Source organism: Cicer arietinum, chromosome 6 (assembly GCF_000331145.2).
Source record: "Cicer arietinum cultivar CDC Frontier isolate Library 1 chromosome 6, Cicar.CDCFrontier_v2.0, whole genome shotgun sequence".
Lineage (NCBI taxonomy): Eukaryota > Viridiplantae > Streptophyta > Magnoliopsida > Fabales > Fabaceae > Cicer > Cicer arietinum.
Window position 1 is genome coordinate 27660229 of NC_021165.2, and position 16016 is coordinate 27676244.

The 16016-nt window shown below is 31.3% G+C and overlaps 1 protein-coding gene across 1 annotated transcript; it reads right to left on the reverse strand.

Moving 5' to 3' along the window:
- Positions 1-2041: 2041 nt before the first annotated feature.
- LOC101498099 (protein TIC 56, chloroplastic) lies at positions 2042-8473 on the reverse strand. The gene is made up of 5 exons (XM_004506741.4): positions 7645-8473; positions 5343-5540; positions 3614-3896; positions 2661-2823; positions 2042-2458 (listed from the first exon to the last, which is right to left on the reverse strand). The coding sequence occupies exons 1-5, from the start codon at positions 8333-8335 to the stop codon at positions 2264-2266; spliced, it is 1530 nt and encodes a 509-aa protein (XP_004506798.1). The 5' UTR covers positions 8336-8473; the 3' UTR covers positions 2042-2263.
- Positions 8474-16016: the final 7543 nt, after the last annotated feature.

A 16016-nucleotide genomic window follows, 5' to 3' on the forward strand; every position in this document is an offset into this window, starting at 1 on the left:
AACAAAATTTACAAGTCCATATAATTAAAGTTATGATACATTGCAAATCTTTATTACTTCTCTATGCTCCCTTCTTAGCTTATCCTACTAAAAAACTTCAAACACATGCCTTGTCCATGTAGAAACATTAGGATAAGTTATCTATATCCTTATTCAATTTGGCTAAAAGCATAGTATCGAATATGAAGAGTACTTATTGGTCATTTTCATGGTGCATGCACATTTAGGAGTCAATGATTGAATTTGAATCATTTTCCACGTAACCTTTATATCTTCATATTCACCACAAGCTCATTTCTATGCCCAGCAATCAACATCACAAAGAAATAAAGATCCAGAACCATACTAGAAACAGACTATTTAAGCAATTTGTTGGTGTATTGGACATTATTGAAATCCTACATGAACACATCTAATGATCCTACTATTTTAAAAAATAATTATAATATATAGATGGAATATTTAAAAATGATATTTTAAGATAATTTATTTAATCTAATTTTTTATTTTTAAATTTTTTTTTAGGAAAAGTTGTAGAAAAAAAATATAATACTAAAAAAATTACTTTTAGAAACCGTGACACACTAACGCCTTATCAACCGTGTCTTGGCCATAAATGATTCATTCGGTCTATCACAAACTTTTGTCTCTAGTTGGACTTCTTCAAAATCTTGGTTCACAGATAATCTAGAGGATTATACTTTGCACCCCCACACCTAAACCTGTTACCACAAAACACATAAAAAGACAATTTTACCTTTTTAACCATTTATAATAAGTTTCAAAATTGATGATTTCGAAAGTTTTAAATTTTCGAAATAAAGATTACATTTCAAAAATTTGGAAAGTTTATAAATTTGAAAATTTTCAAAAAATTTTGAATCTAGAAATTTTTGAAATAAAGATTACATTTTGAAAATTTTCAAATTTTCAAATTTTCAAATTTAGAAAGCTTCGAAAATTTTTAAATATGAAAAGTTTCAAAAATTTCCACAAACCTTCAACAAAGTTGTATCATCGTCAAAGAACTACGTATCCATTGTCCTTCTAGGGTAATCTTACATGGTGTTTCCATCATGGACCTAAGACAAAAAAACCTAAAATAAATTCTACTATGAGATTTTTAGAATTTATAATAATATTTTAGTGAAATTATTAATAATATTATGAAAAATTATTTTGTAGATACTTTAAAATATACAATTATTTATTAATTTAATAATAATCAATTTATATGATATATTTTTTTAATTATTAATTAAAGTTAATTAATTTAATATTTTGTTGAGATAGTAATAGTTTTAGATAAAGTTTTATTAATTTTAGATTTAAAAATATTGAAAAATGAGGCTTTTTTAACAAGTGCAATTTTTTTTTTTTTTTAACTGTTTTATTAAGTAACAAGTTGATTTTTTAAGACGGTCTAAAGCCATTGCGAGTTTGCACTTTTCAACTGTGAATCCAAACAATTACTTAGAGGTAATCACTTCTTCACCACTATAAAAGTAATCTTGAACGATAATCACTTCAACATTGAACAAATGATAATTTCAAGTATCTTCGATACACTTGTTCAATGAAGCCCCTATTGTTGCATATTCACCAAATATGTTATAATTCCTTTATCAAGCTAGTTTGGATAAACTTATCAATAAAGTCTTATAAAAGAATAAAATAAAATGAATCAAACTTTTCTCAGAAATTGAAATCAACTTCTTCATAAAATCTCTCAACATGAGAACCTTTTTAAAAGTGAAAATGGAATTTTTAATACAATAAAAATCAAATAATTATTTCAATTAAAATGCTCACATAAGTTGGAAGCTAATCCAACTAGGACAATAATAATAATGAAAGGCAATGCTCACCTCACATGCCAAAAAACAAATCTTTCTTCATACACATTGAATAAGTGGGACACTATCACCTTTACATAAAATTTATACAATAAAATTTAAAATCACAACCATTAAATTCACAAATCTAATTTACAATAAAATTTAAAATCACAACCATCTAATCTGAAATGGCCGAGTTAAAATTGCAGGAAATAGCGACTATATATAATCAAACATTAACTCACTTCCCCCCAATTCATTTTCATCATTTTAGCCAACAAATTGGAAAATAAATCATCTTTAGTAATGATGTTACAATGGTCAGTTCAAAGTGAATCAAGTTACAAAAAATTGAACTAGTCAAACACAATGAAGTCTTACCATATGATCTGCATAAACACATAAGAAATGGCACTGTACGAATTCTAATTTTTAGGCCATTCCTCCTCAGGCAACTCCTCTTTAAGGCGGCCCTCTCTCTTAAGCTTTCTCCTCAATTTCGCCATTCTTGTATTATAATTCTGCATGACTTTTTCCTTAATTTTATCAAAGCCAGGAAGTGTCGTCAACAATGTGTCAACCGCTACATTGCTAAGGCCACTAAATATATCGTAGAACCTCTGCAAATAATCAAAGCAAATAAAATACCATGTTATGACAAAAACCACTTCACATTTGCTCTCTACCAAGATATGAAACAGAAAGTTGTAATTGGTAAAGCATGTCATACCTATAATTATCATATAAAAGAAAAAGAGAGGAAACAGAACTCAAGGTAAGTTATAAATGAATCCAAATCCTTTGATGGAAAGACATACATACCATCATATCAGCATTCCAGGTCTCGATGAATGGAGGACCAGTGCTGTATGAACTAAGTGGCTCACGGTACCATTCACCCTTGAATGTTATTTGATCCATTGCTTGTTCTATGCTCAGAACTTCCCATGGCCTCAATCCTGGAATAAGTTTAGCCAGCTTCTTTCTATCTCACACAGCCATCCCCCCAACCCAAAGAAAATAATTAAATATACAAGTTGAAATATATATAATATATATATACATAAAGGAAGGGGCAGGTAGAAAGGAAAGAGTTTGTAACAATAATAAAGTGGAGAACATGCAATCACAGTTTATTAAAACTTCTTGCTGTAATTTGCAGAATTTTTTTTTTTCTTTCTATAAGCTAAAAGTAGATTGAAATGAAAAAGAGAAAAACAAAGACTGGGGGACATAGACTTTTCCCAGGAAAAAACAAAAAGAAAGGGAAAATCAACAATAAGGCTATATATATTAAATAGTATTCTGAGACCCAGCCCTAAAACGAGTATTATAGAAACTTGGGTGCTCTAGATTTTCTTTATTTTTTATTATTTGACTTCGAAACAACTTCAGTGAAACCTTGCAAAAATGGAAGGCCTATTTTCTAAAAAATTCTATAATCTATATCTACAATATACAGAGATATATAAAGGCAATACTCATTTTGGTGTAGCCTATTTTACTTTCCAAATATACCCTTTTCAGTTTTCTTTTTTCATGTTTAAATTCTCACCACACCTAATAAATGTTTGACGATAGTTTTCTTTCTTAATTTCGCAGTTGGTGTAAAAAAATGTATTACAATCCAACATAATCAAAATCAAAATTATTCAAAGAGACACAAAAACAAAATATATGTACACACTTTAGCGCAGTAAAAAACCCGGACAAACGGACACTAATGTGCCCATCTGCTCGCTAGTATTTATATAAAACTGTCCCAGCAGACATACCTAAGATCTTTGGGAATGTACTTGTTGGGCATGTGATCCTGTTCCAAAGTAGGGGTCAGTTCAGTGCCACTAGCCCAAAGAAATAGGGCATGACTTGGAATTCTAACTCCAGGCCAAAGGCCACCATTAGCTTCCAACACTGCTAAATCACGTCTCTTGCTTTCTATAGCCTCTTCTTGAAGCTCCTTATAAGTCTTCTTTTCAAATCCCTTAAGAGGAACCCATGGTGGTATACCTTTTTGTAGTTTGTGAAAGAAAGCTGTCGCTGAAGCACTAAATCGAACTGAAAAAATGCCAAACCAAGGTCTCAGATTTAATGAATTATGAAAGTTCAGCCCTTGGCAGATTAGTTTAATATGCAGTATTCTTAAGCATTGAAAAGATTCATTGGCATGTCTTTAAGAACATGTGGAAAGCTATGCACATGAACTGACTTCAATACATTGTTCTGTTTGAACTATGTAGTAAGAATTCCTTTAATAATAAGTAAGAAGCTATAACTTATTCTTTCAGTTCTACCATTTTTTAGTGAAGAATTAAAGAAACCATTATCAAGATTCTTATCAAAATTGGATTTTATGTTATGTTCCAATTTTTCAATGTTTTAGCAAAACATGTTTCAAAAAAAGATTTGGATAGCTTAGGTTCTCCTTTGTCAACTGAGAGAGGAATAAGACTATTAAATTTGGATAACTATACAGAATAATTCCTCTCATCTCATTGTGATTTCATTCACAGTGCATGAAGTTAAGAGAGAAAATCAATCAGTTGATAACCACACTCCCAGTCACAGGCCCAGCAGCCTGTAGCACAGCCAAGGGGTGAGGTTTTGAGAGTCTAGATGGGGAGGAATTATGTAGGAGCAGCTGAAGTGTAAGGGTTAGTTTTGTAAATTAGCTTAGGAATAAGATATTTGATTAGTAGGGAGTGCAGTGATGGGGGCACATTTCAAAATTATACCAAAAAATGGCCTGGCAGATCCGTAAGGGTGCTAATCCTTTGGAAGAAGATATAAGCAAGGTAGTTGAAATTGAGATCCTACCCAAGATCGGGAAGGGGACTCATGATTGTAAATCACGAGATCATAACACGTATTGTAAGATCCTTCAAAATTCATAAAATTAATACACACACATGGATATAAATTCATATACATCCAAGGACACGATTAAATTAGTCCGGTGCCAAACTTGGAGACTTACACCAATTAATAACTTTATATAGGATTCGAAATTTACCAATCTGACTATTGAATTAAAAGTTATTTTTAAAGTAGATACAGCTTATAAATTTTCGTACAAATAGAAAACTTACTTGACACTCTATCGCACTACTTTATTTTGATGGGTAATATGCTCTTTATAAATAAGTAAATGTTCCTAATTAGATAACACACCTGTGAGAATCCAAATTAATTGAAATTTGACAAACATGATCATGAATATATTATCAATAAAGAATGATGTCATTAGATTATCAATAAAGCATTTTGTAAGGAAAACAAAATGCTACGTTCCTAATTTCCATAAATAAATAAAAGACTGTGCACATATGGAATCAATAGATTATCAAAGAAAATATATTAGATAAAGTAAAAAAGATGGAACTCAACATACCTTCCCAAGTTGCGTAATTTCCATAAATAAATAAAAGACTGTGCACATATGGAATCAATAGATTATCAAAGAAAATATATTAGATAAAGTAAAAAAGATGGAACTCAACATACCTTCCCAAGTTGCGATAGCACGCTCCATTCCGTAAATCATGTGGATGGGAGCCCATTCATCCATATCCTCTCCCCAAATGAAAGTGTTTTTATCAATGACCCCAGCACCCCAAGCAGTTTTAAGCGTATGCAATGCCAGAGGTCCTCGCGTTCGACCCAGCCGATCCTTATAGAACCATACACCACTCCTCATGATAACTAAATTGAATAGAAAATAGAATCAACATGATACACAAACAAACAACAATGAGAAGACACATGAAGTAGTCGAATAGTTACATCCATCCTGGGTTTAGTATTTTACCACAGAACCTAAAACAAATAAATATAACATTGATTGGATATATCACATTTAATTCACATGTCATAGTAATTAATTAATAAATAACTGTATATAATTACACAGTGTGCATAACTATCCTTTCTAAATTGTCTTAAATATATTTTCATTTTTGGCAAAGAAAAAACTAAAGAAGCGGAAGATAGATTGTTTCACAACCAATGTGAGGTGCACCTGAGTTAGTGACTGCCTACCAATGAAGGATCACCAACAGAAATGAGCCCAAGCAGGACCTTTTTATGATGGTTATTCATTCCAACCAATAGTTAACCTAACTGTCACAGTCGAACTCAAGACCTTTTAGATCTCAACATATTCAATCCTAAGCATCTTGCTAACTAAGCCCAACCCTTGTTGGGAAGCTATTTTTATTAGATTATTGTGTGTTTAAAAGAGCTTTTAATCACATCTTCTAAAGAAGATATTTGTAACAAAGTGACGTTACTCCTAGTATTAGGGCTTTGATTGTTTGAATCATAGAATAGACACATTTGGGTAACATGGGTATCCTATAGAGCAAAGTAAGTATCTTCGCAATTGATCTTATTCATTAATATTTAATACTATGTGCTCATTAATAACAAATCACGGACGTGTTAGAATATCAAGAGTTAATTTTCTAACCATTGAAAGAGTAGTGAAATCCAATAAAACTACTAGATGTCACATTTTTTCCTATCGTGAGGAGACTCGGATTCTAGTTAGAGAAAGCGCACAATGAAGTGAGGTATTCTTACTGTTGGATAAAAATTGAACGTCTCGTATTCTAACTTAACCAAATCAACTCTAAAATACATCTCAAAATATTAGTCTCCCTATCTTCATCTAATATCCAAAATCAATGACTATGCTGCCACTACAGAGAATCTAAATCCCTAACAAGGCCTAGAAATGAGTCTCACATTCGTGTTTACTAATACCAACACCAAATCAAAGAATCTAAACAAAACTAAATAATCAAACATTTCAACACACGCATATTCAAGCACATATTTATGAATTTGATTCCAATTCACAGTTTCACACAATAAAACGGTCTCCAATTTAAACCATTGAATTAACATTGGACAGCTAACTATCCAACTTCGTATTTTGCACTCATCCAATGTTGTCAATTGCATATCGTGAAAAATAGAAATTCATTCAAATTCTGTTACACAACAATGTTATAGTGCCGCTTAATCCACTATTTAACAACATTTTGCACTAAATAACATATTGCACTATACTATAGAACTATAGTGCTTCTATATCCACCATTCGATCAAATTCCACTACACTATAGCACTATAGCGCTTCTATATCCACTATTAAACAAAACTAACTCGACTTACAAAAAATGTAAGCGTGATCGTGAACTTTCCAATCTTAATCTAAAAAATGTTGTCTACCCAAATTGCAAAAACTCGCGGTCCATTCAAATTTTGCTACACAATAATGTTAAAGTGCCGCTATACCTGCCATTTAACAACATTTTGCACTAAATAACAACACTAACTCGATTGAGAATAGCAATTAGTTCAACTTCCGCTAAGTATCCAATATTTAACTACACTAACTCGATTAACAAAAATTGGAAACTCAAACCGTCCAATCTCAATCCAACAATCAAAATCATATAACTAGGTCAAATTCATGCTTCTCTAACAACAAAAAGCCAATGGTTACAAAACTCGAATTTGAAAAACTAACAATCATAGTATCACATAGCAACAACATTTTGCACTAAATAACGTAACACAAAATAATAACAATTAGTTTAAATTCCGCTACAATATAGCCCCTCAGTAGCCGCTATTTAACAACACTAACTCAATTAACAAATTCAGAAACCTGAACCATCCAATTCAATCCAACAATCAAAATCATATCACCACATCAAATCCAAATTACCTAACAACACAAACTCTACAACTCAAATAAATAAAAATATATATAAAAACTCGAATTCGAAAAACTTACAATCATAGTAGCGTGTCTCAAGTCTCTTATACCCAATAGCTTGAGCAACATCATTAGGCTTACAAGGAGGATAAGGTCTTTGTCTAAACCCCCAAAGCCCAAAAAAAAACTGTCTAGCAAAATCCCAAAACTTTATCTTCGCAAGCAACTTCGATTGGGCTTTTCTCGGCATGGGCAAACCATCAAGCCCAATAACATTCGGAACCTTCTTCCAAACCTCTCTATCCTCTCTCCTAAACGGTTTCTCGTTCTTCTTCAACTCAATTTCGTTCATCTTTTCAATGCCTAACTCAGCTTTCAACAACATCTTTATCACTGGATCGTTCTTCAATGATTCCATGAACTCATCGTTTTCTTTCAATTCTTGTTCGGTCGCATTAGGTCTGTATTCGAACAGGTCGTTTCCCTTGAGGATATTTTCGACTTGTGGTGTGTGTCTGTGGTCGGGGAGGGTTTCGCATTCGTGGAAGAATTGTTGAACCATTTTGGTGAATGGACCGGATTCATCGTCTTCGACGGCGGTGGTGGTGGTGGTGGTGGAGGGTTTGGGGGTGGAGAGAGATGTGGAAGCGAAATTTGGGGAATGGGAGAGGTTGAGGATAGTGTTGAGAGGTGGGAGAGAGAGAGGAGTTGGGGGTTTGGAGAATGGGAACCAGTTTCCACTGAAAGGGTTGAAGTTTATGGAAGACATTGAAGAAGAAGAAGAAGAAGAAGAAAGGGTTTAGTTGAGGTGTAAGGGGATAATGGAATGAGAGTGGGAAAATGAGTGGTGTTAAAAGTAAAAAATCTATACATCTCTATACATTAAAGTAAAACAACAACCATGATTGTATGATAAGTGTTAACATTTATTACTAATAAGAGTTCAATTGTTATCTAATTTTTTTTTTTTTTGTAAGAAAATTTATACCATCACAACCATTTTGAGAACTGGACAAATACACAAGTTAATTGGAGCATATGTCCACACTCCACACTAAGTTACTTATTTCTGTATTAGTCATTAATTAATTTCTATTAAAATTTTAACAATTGTTCAAAAAATATTGAATAATTTTTTATGTAAAAGAATGTAATATACAATATTGTAAGAGATAATTTGTAGAATACTTGTTTGATCCCATTTAGAAAGAAATATATTTTTAGAGTTAAATATGTTTTTAATTTTTACAAAACTACTATTTTTTAAGTTTAGTTCTTAAAATAAATTATTCAATTTTGATTTTATAGAAATTTTTTAAAAAGTACAAATATTAATTTTTTATAATAAAAATAAAATTACAAAAATATAAAAAATTGAGACTAAAAATAAATTTTAGAATTTTATAAAGATTAAAAATTTAACCAACCCTATTTTTTTATAGTGATTTTATAATATTTATATAGTATTAAAAATGAAGAATAATTTTAATATATGAAGACAATTAAAGAAAAATTATAACACATAGATGTCGACTTATCTTCAATCTTTTAAAGGTATATGGTATAGTTTTGTAATTTTAAATTTTTTGCTAAATGATAATAATGTCATCTTTTATCGCTTATATATTGAATTTTTATATTAAACATTTATAGTAACCAATATTGTCTCCACAACATGAAGATAATTTTAAGGGTGTATTTGTGATAAATGAGTATAATATATATATATATATAGTAAATATAAAATATATATTAAAATATAAATTTAATTAATTAAAATCCTTCTCTCCAAAAATCAATTCGCTAAAACACTCTAATCGTAATTTTGATGAAAAGTTAAATATTTTTATTGATTTTACCGTTGTGATTGACTGTGTAAAAATTCTAACGGTGTATATAAATTAAATTCTAATTTGAATACTTAATTTTTTAAAATTTTCTATTAATAATATATATTTTATTATTGTTTCTTTAATAATTTTTTATTTGTATATCTAATTTTTCTCTCTAAGAATAACACTTATTTTTGTTAAATTTTTTAAAAAAATTATAAAAAACCGCACGTGTATTGAAAGGTTTAAAAAATTATCTACAATTAGTTATAGCATTATAGTGCAAAAAATATTACTTAGCTATTAACTTAGTAATCAACAATCTTGCAATACAGCACACAATAGTTCAATAGTTTCACGTACTGAAACCTTATAGAGGTATAGCCAAGATACTAGAAGAATGCAATATCAATATTACAATTAAACAAATCAAAAAAGGGTGAAGATCATTGTCCATCTCTACTAGAAAAAATGTTTTTAGATACTAATTTTTCGGTCACTAAACGAAGAAAACCGATCACTAAATTCAATAGCAATTGCTTTAGTGACCAATTTAAATCAGTAGTTAGACTGCTAGTCGCTAACTGTTGCGACCAAATCAGCGATCAAATTTAGTGACCGATTTAGTGATCGAATTTTGTGACCGATTTTGTGACTGAATTTTGAGACCGATGTTTGAGACTGAATTAGTGACTAACGTTTGAGATTGATTTAGCAACTACTTTGAATTAATTTGATATGTCATTAGCGACTCATTTAGAGACAAAATTTGTGACATAAATTATTATTTTTATTAAATATTTGGTCACTAATTCAGCCTCTAAATGTTACTGTTTTTTTTTTTTTTTTAATTCATTATTTTCATATCCAAAAGAACAAAAAAGCAATTTTTTAATTTTATTTCAATATCTAAAAAGTTCATACACTAAAATCATTTAAAAGCATTAATTATTTCACCATATATAACTAAAGAATATAATATATTTATGTAATATTTCTAAGTACTCAAAATAATACAGATAAAACTAAAATCTTATTCTAGTTTGCCTTCACACCAATAAAAGTACACCCCATAAGATAAAAACCATTCAAAATAATAAAATAAACAAACTAACATAGCAATTACAAATAAAAATAAATAAATAATGCCAAATACAATATTTCTTTTATTCAATTATAAAATCCAAATAATTATAAATAAAAAAAAACTAACATATGTAATCAGTTTAAAACTGTCTCTATGTTGTACTGTAGTGGTAGCACTAGGTCAGTAGCAAAGTAAACATATATAATCAGTGGAAAGCTGCAACTTCGTCTCTGAAGTGTTTGAGCAGGTTCTCAATACTCATAATAACACTATGATCTTCATTATCCCTTACTTGTATACTCACCTGAAACAATGAAACAACTCTTAATTTTATATTGGGTATAAAAAAACTCAAAATAAGCCACAACATTAAAAACACATGCGGAAGTTACCATAGAAAAAGTTTATATAGAAACACATGTAATAGACTCAATATACAAATTGATTCAACCATTTGACGCTGCAGACAACCTCAACATGTATCAGCTACATGGAGTAATTTGTAATTTGAACAACACGAAAAATGTTTTCTAATGATATGGAGTATACATCATCACCCCAATCTAGTTGTGTACAACAAAATAAAGCCAGGGGTCAGAGCTATGTACCTGTAGAGCATAAGCTTGTGATTTCTCGGACAAAATGTTGAGAACACGTTCAGCAAGCCATTGAACATTGAGAGGAAGCTCAAACAATTTCTGCCATAACTCCCTTCATGTTTACCTCTAAGTCACAAGTACTAAGCAATTACAAAGAGTAATCAGAGGTGAAAAAACATTTGAGCCAAATGGTAAAGCTTAACTTAGTAGTTTTATTACTTTCAAGCTTTGAAAAGGATTGAAGCCTTCGAGCTCCAATGTCACAATAACACCAGATCTAACCAAAATCAAAATACAGTCAGTAGCAAACCAAAATACAGTCAACAATTGAACTAATTTGACAGTCGAGATATATACTCTAAAGTCTAAATTGTTAGGTTAATCCTAAAATGATGTTTGGTTCCAGATAACATAAATAGATCTCTTATAGTCATTACACATTGCAACTGTTGAGACCAATAGATTTACTAACATCAATGCTCTAATACCAATTTCAAATTTTAAAATCCAAAATCTGATGCTAAGTCTTGCATCTATACCCTCAATTTCCCCCAAAATAATTTTATCAAAAAAAGTATGAGTGAAAATAATAAAGATGATTACATGTTGCATTTGCAGTAGTGAGAGTTAGGATGTCACTAGCACTTGTACCACTCATGGCAGTGTTAATAATGAAAAGAGGAAGAAGAGAGACAACCACTCTAGGGTTTCATAACATAGAATGAACCAAACTTGAGTTAATAGGGTTACAATGAGTTTATATACAAAAGAATAGAAATGTCTAAAATGCCCTTACTACTAATATACAATAACATTATATAACATCTCCCCTCAAACTCACGATGCATTAACATGGAGCATCGAGAGTTTGTCAACTAAAAAACAGAAATGTTTAATGGAATGCATCTTTGTGAATAAATCAGCAATCTATAAAGAAGAAGAGACAAACAGTAGAGTAATGGTTCCATGCTGAAGATGATGACGAGTAAGATGACAATCAATCTCAATGTGTTTGGTACGTTCATTAAAGACCGAGTTGTGAGCAATTTGAATAGCACTCTTGTTATCGCAGTGCATCAGAGTTGGCTCAGAAAGAGAGATACCCATATCAGACAAAAGCCAACACAACCAAATTATTTCAGCGGTAGTGGATGCCATAGCACGATACTTAGCTTCTGTAGCGGAGCGAGAGACAATGTCTTGTTTCTTACCCTTCCAAGAAATAAGAGAGTCTCCAAGAAAGATACAAAATCATGTGGTGGATTTACGATCTGTGGTTCACCAGTCCAATCAGCATCAGAATAAGTTCGTAACTCTAATGAGGATGACGATGGAAAAAGAAGACTTTGAAATTGAGTTCCTCGAAGATAACGAATAATCCGAATAACTGTTGCCCAATGTATTGTAGTGGGAGAGAAAACAAACTGACTAATAACATGAACACAATAAGCAATGCCAAGTCTGGTAATCGTAAGATACACTAAGTTGCCAACCAAAGTACGATACAAAGTGGAATCTGGTAAAGGAACACCGTCCGATGGAGCATATTTCACATTCAACTCAAGAGGAGCATCTGCTACTCTAGTATTAGAAAGACGAGCCTGGTCAAGAATCTTGGCAATGTACTTGTATTGAGAAAAAAGGTAGCCTCTATGAGAGTAGGCAACTTCAATCCCCAAGAAATAGCGAAGAGTTCCCAAGTCATTCATCTCAAATTGTTTGGCTAACTGCAATTTCAACTCATTGATTCCACTAACATCATCACCTGTAATAATCATATCATCAACATATAGAGAAAGTATAATGCAACCATAAGTGGTGGACCTTATAAACAATGCAGAATCATGTTTACTAGAGCGGAAACCAAGAGAAGTGATCACAGTAGAGAATTTCTCAAACCAAGCTCGAGGAGCTTGTTTAAGACCATATAAAGTCTTTTTTAACTTACATATTTCCCCTTGATTATGAGAAACTCCTTGTGGAGGGACCATATAGAGTTCTTCATGAAGCTCACCATGTAAAAAAGCATTTTTGACATCTATTTGGGAAATAAGCCATTGACGAATAGATGAAACTACAATAAGAGTACGAATAATGGTCATCTTGGCTACATGAGCAAAAGTATCTTCATAATCCATACCATATTGTTGAGAGAAACCCTTAGCAACAAGACGTGTTTTATAGCGTTCAACTGGCCCATCAGACTTAATTTTGATCTTGTATACCCAACGAGACCCAATAGCACGTTTTCCAGGAGGAAGAGGTACTAATTTCCAAGTATTGGTTTTGTGCAATGCAGATAGTTCTTCTGTCATAGCCTGCTGCCAAAGAGGATCAAGAACAACCTCTTTATAGGAAGAGAGCTCAGACAAACTGTGAATAAAGGTTAAGAAAGAAACAAACGAAGTTGAGTAAGTGAAATAGAGAAAATCATGTAACTGAGTAGACTTACGTTGACGAGAGGGGTAACAAGGAGGATCAACAATCACAAAAGGTGGTTGGACAGCCCGGGGGATAAGAGGGATGTCATCATGTGGAGTATTAGTATTTGTCCTGCAATTCTCAACATTACAATCACTAGAAGCATAATCATTAAGACCAAACGGATCAATATGGGTTAGTTTAGAACTCTTAGTAATCTGAGAATAAGAGGAAATAGAGTAAAAAGATATGTGCTCAAGAAAAGAGAGAAATTCATTTACTACATTACCATCTCATTTTCTTTTAGTACAATTTCCACTTCATGTGCACACATTATCAACTAATTAAAACAAAATTAGTGAATAAAAAAAATAAATAAATAATTACACTAAATCAAATATTTTTAAATGTTATTTTGTGAAAAATTATACAGATTAGAATTCAGATTTCTTATTCAAAATCGAACCAAACTACAATCATAAATTTGAATATTTATTTATTTTTTATTAATATGATTTATTGCATTTATATATTACTTGTTGGTTTTAATTTTTTTCTCAATAATACTTATTAGTTTATTTTAATTTATTTTGTTGTTATTTCATATATATCTCAAATATTTCAATCATTGTTATTCTGAAATATAAAATTTGAATATATTATATTTTGTATCAAATCTACTATTTTAACATTTTTGTATACTAATATTAATATATTTTTTTACAATTATAATTTAAATATCTAAAAATTGATCCAAATTAAATTGTTTAAAATTAAATCGAATAGAATTTTTTAAATTTGTCATCTAAACCAAACTAAGTGTGATTATATCTTTTAAAAACCGATCTAGAGTGCACCACTAACACACCTTACCAATGACATCGTTTAGTGTATTGCCTTTTCTACTATTCGTTTAGTTTTCATGCCATTTGGGTTCTTATTCTTTCGCAAACATTTTTCTCTTTCTCAATAACTTTTTCATTTGTTGTTTTTTATTCAACATGTATCTCAATTCATTGTGTTCCTTTTGTTTTGCAAATTCGTATTTGTGATTGACGACAATGAAGAGAGGCAAAGGGTGGATTGCGTTCTCCCAAGGTTATATATGTTGTGCTCTAAAATTTCATAGTGTTGATATATATTTTAATTTGATACAATGGTGCATTTTTGTGTGTGTGTGAATTTTCAACAAAATTGTTTTACATATTGTGTGAGTATTCTATTGCACGAGTACACCCACTATTAGAGTGCATAAATTACTTTTTCAACTGAAAATGACCTTTGATTGTATCTTTGAGTGAATCATTTTAGCATATTTTTCATTAAAAAGAAATATATTTGTAAAAGAAATTTTGGCTTTAAAAATAAGTTGAGTTGAAAAGTATTATCTTTGATTACATCTAAAAAGAAAATATTTAGACATATGTTTCGTCTCGTGTATATATAATATTATTTTTATTTTAATCCCTTTAAGTGAACGTTTGTCTTTACGGTGCAACATTAAGTATTCTATTCCCTCCTACAATTTTTAACTTCTTATTTTTCCGGATGACTTTACATTAGAAAGTGAGATAAAATATGGTCCCTCCAAACAAAACATAGCATAAGTTTTTTGTTTCAATTACATTCTTGCAATGTCAAAAACTATGAATTTTGATCCTTCACATAAATTTTCATTGTAAAAAGCATGACGTGACTAACAAATGTTGATGTGGCACTATTGACTCAAATTAATAAATATAGTTTATCTTATTTGTGTGTAAGTCCTTTATCTTATTTGGCACTATAAGAAAAACACTATTTTGTGGTCAACTTTATAAATATTTTGTGGCCGAATAAAATCCTCACAAGTTAGTGACCGAAAAAGCTCTCACAAATACCAAAATTGAAATTGGTCTTTATTTGTGGCTGAAAAAGCCCTCACAAATTTTCAAACATTTAACTGGATTTTGTGGCTGCCTAAGCCCTCACAAAATCACAACGTTGTGATTTTGTGAGGGCTTAGGCAGCCACAAAATCCAGTTAAATGTTTGAAAATTTGTGAGGGCTTTTTCAGCCACAAGCCCCCGCCCCAGCAATAAAATCCAGTTAAATTTTTAAGAATTTTGTGAGGGATTTTACAGCCACAAAAAATAAATTTTGTGAGGGGCAAAGCCGTCACAAATGACTGAAGTGACATGTCCATTTGTGGCTGCATAGGCCGCCACAAAAGCAAGTGAACGCTGGCATTTATGGCTGCAAAGGCCGCCACAAAGGAAGCACAATGACGTTGGACTTTATGGCCGCTCAGGCCGTCACAAAGGATTAGACCGCTACCTTTTGTGGCGGCAAAGGCCGCCACAAACTACAGTTGTACCGTTGGCACGTTCTGGCCGCCCAGGCTGCCACAAATGCCTAATATCCGTTGGTCATTGTGGCTGCTTTGGCCGCCACAAAGGATCAAGCATACCCTATATATATTACTCCACTCCTCTTTCATTTTTTCACTTCTAACTTCTCTCTAAAACCTCC